The sequence below is a fragment of the Atta colombica genome, unplaced genomic scaffold (assembly GCF_001594045.1).
Source record: "Atta colombica isolate Treedump-2 unplaced genomic scaffold, Acol1.0 scaffold238, whole genome shotgun sequence".
NCBI lineage: Eukaryota > Metazoa > Arthropoda > Insecta > Hymenoptera > Formicidae > Atta > Atta colombica.
The window spans coordinates 1,261,263-1,267,580 of NW_017259336.1; the positions used below are offsets into that span (position 1 = coordinate 1,261,263).

Consider the following 6,318-nt stretch of genomic DNA (forward strand, 5'->3'; position numbering starts at 1 on the left):
TTTTTTACTTTAAATCACGAATCGACACACGTTACAGATTTCGGTCGATTTTAGCAATACAATCTCGAAGTTCGAACTCGTATCGTTTCGATTTCCAAACGAGCATCTAAATCACCTAAGACTCGTACTGCTTGCAAAGTATATTAATCGAATCGCTTTTGCCCGACCAATTTTCGAAACTTAAAACCTCAAAAATTAAGGCCTATATAGAAAAATCGCCAAACACGAAATCTCTCTTTTTATCTGTAGAATTATCAAAAAATTTGTATCTAAATCTAAGGATACCAGCTCTGGAGTTCCCCGTGTTAATTAATTTGGAAATTTAATGAAAAAGCGCATGAACATAATACATCTTATACACATTTTACATAACACTATCTCATTACAGATTTCTCTCTTAATTTGTGTTTAATTTATATGATGACTACTCAATGTTGAACTCTTTTGTTTTATAATTTGTATCCGTTTTAAAATGTTTTTATTATATTGAGAAGAATCCGAAACGTTGGATTGAAACATCTATATTTTATTGTATTATACTAATAAAATTTATTAGTATATAAGAGTGACTTTTATAACATGTCAAGGATTAGCTATCAGAGCGGAGTCCCCTGTGCGATATGTTCACTCATTATTGTTATTAACAATAAGCATTATATTTTGTGTCAAACTTTATTGATGTATATCTTTTAAACTGTGATAAATACATTGATTTAGTTGAGTGTTCTTAAAAGCACTTAATTCTACAGTAATTTTATATATATATATTGTTATATATATATTTATTTAATGAAGAGGACGCAAACTCGATGTTAAGCTAGTTAGCTCCCTATTTTCAATCTTTTTCCGCTAAATATTCGAGCATAAAAATTAGGACTAGCATATAAACAAAGTATATAATTAACACATATTATATTAAATGTTTAATTTTGATATTGATGTTATTTAGATTTATTGAGGGAAGGGGGGGGATACTAACTTAATCCTCCATCGATAATGCAGGGTCAAATTTAAGGGCCCAATTGATTTTTTGATTGTGAATTTTAAGAAATGAATAAATAGCGAGATTTGATATCGCCTCCTTAAAAAAAAATTTGGTTAAAATTGTGTGTCAGAAGGAGTGTTAGTATTCAGTTGTTTATTTTGTTGCAAGGACGAATAGAAGTCGTGCCGGTTGTTCTCAGCAACCCATATTGCAAACCACGTAAAAACGATAAAATTTGTATCATAATATTTTATCTCATAATCAAATTACTTGAGAAGTTATCGATAAAAGAAAGCAAAAGAATAACTCTTTATATAAAAATATGCAGAATATCATTGAATAATACTATTACCTGTTCCATACCGATTATGTTTCCGGGAAAGTAGGTATTAAAATATTGCTGGTCGGTTAAAGATACACCTGCTGGCGGTTCCGTCCAACCCGTCAGCAAAGAAAATAAGTAATTTCTACCATTCCACCTGGCATAAATAATATAAGTCAGATCTGGTGGGTACGCACCGAAATTGGCCGCTCTTGCCGCTTCCTCATTTGGGTAAGGAAGTGGCAATAAATCAGACAACTTTCCAGGTCTTATGTAGTAATTTCCCTCTTCGTCGGGTCCATCTTGAACCTGCATATCCGAATGCAACATATTATTCTATGAAATATGAATTAAGTGAAAAGAAAACTAATTTAAAGATTACACTAAAAGAGATTGAGCATTTTTCAATTATACGAATATTTATTTTTATTTAATTAATTGAATTAAAAATGCAATCAGTTAATTTTAATATATTAAATCTTTTCGTGAGATATTATTATTATATTTATGTCTCGGTATTAATAAACACTATACTGTTAAAAAAAAAATGCAACTTCTGTTCATGTAACGAAAGCAAATTTCAAACATTACATTAAAAACATTTACGGCCATACATGTTCAAATAAACTATCAATGCATGCGCAAGTCGCTTGTACAAGTTTATTGAAACATGTGTGACAAAACCGCACAGTTTTAACTTGCGCAAAAATGACTGGAGCAAATGAAAATTCATTTGAACTTGCATTAATTTTACTTGCATTAATTGACTTGCACAAGTAAATTGGAGTGTGTGTAGTGGCGTGATATGTTAGTTCAAACTAAAGACTTTTTAATGTCAGCTACACATGTTTAAGTAAATTTATCAAGTGCACAAGCAACTTGTATAAGTTTTTATTGCAGCGTGTTTATAATAAAACTGTACAGTTATCACAAATCAGCATACACGTTTCAATCAACTTACACAAATATACTTGAACATGTGTGGCCAGCCTTGGATCCGTCATATCTTTATTTACTTTTTTATAACACTGAATAGAAAAATATATTTTGTGTTATCACAGTTAGACGAGATAGTTAATCTCATTTTTACGCGGACGTAGAACATTTTTAGCAAGCCAATTTGTAATTGTATTACGTGTCTTCGAGTGCGGACTTGAAGTCAATTATAAAAGCTGTAAGAAAGGGAAGGAAACGAAATGCTTCAGAAATGAAATCAACAGGTCGGGCACGAGATAAATTCAGGCCTACTGTCTACCTCATACTCGGCGGCAATAGCCTTGGCCTCGTCCCTCGTATGTGTCACGTCGATCAGATCCATGAATCGTACGTAGCGCAAGCTGTGGCAAGTATAACATATGGTTCTGTAGACTTGCCAACCCCGCCGTAAGGCCGAGTGATCCAGAGATGTGAGATACCCTTCAAAGTCCCAGGGATACTTGGGACTTCGTGCAGCCTCACGGCCCATTGCCTGAACCGATCGGTCTAGGAAATACAAGAATACTCCGCAAGTAGCACTCGCGCCCACTAGTACACTTAGAACATTCTTCAAAATTCTTTTTCCACACTTCCACTCAATACCATTGTACCATGTATAAACTCTACTAAATTGCTGCCGTTGAAAGCAGCGTTTTATTTGGAATGAAAAATAATTTTTATTCAAAAGCATAGCCATTTTTCTCTGACACAAGACAGTCTCGAGGAAACAATTGATAGTATAGCGAGTCGAACCAGTCGAACGTTTGTGGAGATACTGTATTACTGTGTACCACAGGATATTTATGTGAAAATATCTCGCAAAATTGAATTTTTATCGTTATAAATTGATTTACTTAAAATTAATCACAATTTATGAACATATTACAATTTATATCTCTGATTCGTGTTTATAGTTTTTTAAATTTTGTTTTTGCTAAAGAATGTAACTAAAACTAATCTTGAGACAAGAATTTAATATATAAATCTTTCTCAATTCTAAATAGAATCTATTTGACAACATATTTTTTTAAATTCATATTTATTATTGCATTTGAAAAACTTGTCTAAAATCAGTTTTAAAGGACAATTTGTTTTGATAAATATATTATGTAGAAGAATTAATTTAATATTTGTTATATTTGCAGTCGCGATTAAATTGAGAAGTTTGATTCATTAGGGAAGATCATATATGTGCACATATAATATGTCAATAGTTTCGAAATTTTATAATATTTTTCCGAAAGTGATATGAGAAGAGAACACTTGTTTAATGAAAAGCATGACTTAAAAATCCAGAAATAATTCTTTTAAATCAATCATTTATTATTGTTAATTTTTTTAAAGTCTTAATGTAAAAATAATAAAATGCTATTTTAATTATTACAACATTTTTACATATATTTACTAATAAATCATACTAGATGACAATTTTTTTATATTATATATTGATTTAGATAAGAATATGAGATTTATTTGAAATTAATCTTTCCCAAATTCGATAATACCTTAAATGCTTGTATAATTCTATAATAAATATGAATTCATATACTACGTATATGTAGTCTTTTTAAATTGCGTGCTGAAATTTCGACGATACTAAAAATATTATTTGTTCACTACAATTAAATTTTTTTAAAATTAAAATATTTTTTTAGTATAGCTTTTATAAAATGTAAAGTATAATTTATTCAAGCTATTTTAAAAACAAGCTTTTGATTTTTTCTCGAAAAAAAAATGATATCCTTTTATTTATTCACATATTAAGAGGATCCTAAAATCGTCTGTATTAGCGACTAAACCATATAATTTTTGTATAACAATTACTTTTTGTCTTTCTTATTGATTTGAAAATCAATCTTTTTCCAGGATTAAAGTATACGCATTAATACGTACCTGTGAGATGGAGTATATGCTGAGAACGATCATTACTTAATAATATGGCGCTCCAAAGCTGTCACATCGTGACAACATTTGCTTCATATAAAAGCTGTGCAATCTACTTACTGAAATAGTAGTCTATAGACTAGCAGTCTTTGAAGAAATAGTGTGGAATTCTTAAAATTGGACTTAGACCTCTAATTAAAACATAATTGTTATACGAAAATTTATATATAGTGTGGCGTATGTGAAATATTGATGTGTCAATGGCATGTAAATCTGTGTATAAGTGCTATTTTCATATGATTAATCTCTCTCATCTTTAGAATCCCCTTAATAATTTACTATATATCATATTTTTACTTTTTCATTACGTTGTTATCCATACATGTTTGTGATAGAATTTTCAGCAAGAATTAAAAAAAAATCTGTGAATGTACGACGTGTTATAACGAAATGACATTAGATCGTAAAGAGATTAAATTTATCGTAGCGGTTTCATCCGACTCAATTTTTATCTAGTTTATCATCGCGCGATCACTCAGCGACGACGAATAACCATCGAGCTGAAATTAGGTGGCCCGATATATAATTAATTCACTCCTTCTTTCCAAGAACAGCTCGACGAAGATTGCGGTTGATTGAAAATCGATGCGGACCGAATCTTCACCGCAACCATTTCAGCGTTTATTTTTAAGATTTAAGCATAGTGAAGGGAAAAGAAAGACACGTTTGGAACTATCGTACCGTCTGCATTATTTATTCACGGGATATAGATAGGTAATATAGCGCTATGGTCTTGCGGCACGGCGGTCAATACACTACTGTTGAATAATTTAGATATGATCGCGTTCTCCATTTATTTTCTCGCGGGACATTTTTGCTTATTCAACGAATAAGGAAGGAAATTGTTGAATTGTGTCAAAAAAAAGAAGAAAGAAAAGAAAAGAAACATGCAAAAATTATCAGCTAACGTAGTGTCAATTAATTGATATAGCGCGTTACGACGACTAATAATTTCATAGAACGCACGCGCGTTAAAAATGTTTCTATACAATCGAGAGGAAGAAGAGAAGGAACCCTACAAAAGTATCGTGATTCTTCGGTACCAAGTGTGGTTCATTATTATTAATTTACGCCGAGGCGATGTTATAAGTGATTTTGTGAACTTTAGCGAGATTTAATTCCATTCACTGTCTTGGGAATTTAACAATTAGTTTGCTGATCCAATTTCTCTTTTATCTCTTCATTCTTTCCTAATATCTCTATCTTTCTTCAACAACACTTCTTTGTTCAATTTTAGGAAAGCGTCTCTAGTTTCAAGCTGACTTAACGAATGCCATAATTTTAGTTACTGGAATAAAACTGATTTCTCGTTGTCGTTATCGTCGTTGTCGTTGTCTTTAGCTACAAATACATTTCACATAATAATAATGATCCATGTGCCATTATTCATCTAATAATAGATAAGACAGGATTGGTCGATCGATACTGTACGACCAAAGATGATATCTTGTCGAGTTTCTCCTTTTCGTTCCAACCATCCTCACCGCGTAATCTGGGCTATTCACGTCCGACGCGAGCAACCCACGGTTTGCAGACGCGATTAATTATTTCCTTACAGACGATGATTATTGGAATTCTTTTTCCTCGGGAAGGCATTCTATCTCGAATTCAAATTGTCTTCATTGCCTTCGCAATACTTGAACATTTCGAAAAAATTATAAAGGAATTGTATAAAAATGAAAATTACTTATAATTTGTAAAACTATTTATTATTTTATTAACATTTGTTTAGCATTAATTATCATCTATATTTAATATCCATCTATATTTAAAAGAATTTATGGAATATATTTATTTATGAAACATATTTAAAATAACAAAATTTGTCGCTCTCAAAATCTGAATTGCAAACAATGTTTCTACAAATAATAAGCGAAATCTTTACAATATTACTTGATTTACATATTTATTTATATATTACTTAATTTTTACTGTATCAAACTAGAACAAATTTGAACTACTTATTCGTTCAAATTTGTTCTACTTTGATAAAATAAAAATTAAGTAATATATAAATAAATATGTATTTCTTATTTTATTTTTGAGTGAATGAAATAAACAAATGCGCGTATTTTTCCTTATTTATGAATAT

General features: G+C 30.6%; 1 protein-coding gene across 1 annotated transcript in view; it reads right to left on the reverse strand.

Annotated features, from left to right (window-relative positions):
- LOC108688742 (cytochrome c1-2, heme protein, mitochondrial-like) overlaps positions 1-2,979 on the reverse strand; it is a 3,894-nt gene extending 915 nt beyond the window's left edge. The window contains exons 1-2 of the mRNA XM_018195103.1: positions 2,563-2,979; positions 1,338-1,616 (exon numbers count right to left, since the gene is read on the reverse strand). Of these exons, the coding sequence (XP_018050592.1) occupies positions 1,338-1,616; positions 2,563-2,979 (696 nt within the window). The remainder of the gene's footprint in view (positions 1-1,337; positions 1,617-2,562) is intronic.
- Between the last annotated feature and the right edge of the window lie 3,339 nt (positions 2,980-6,318).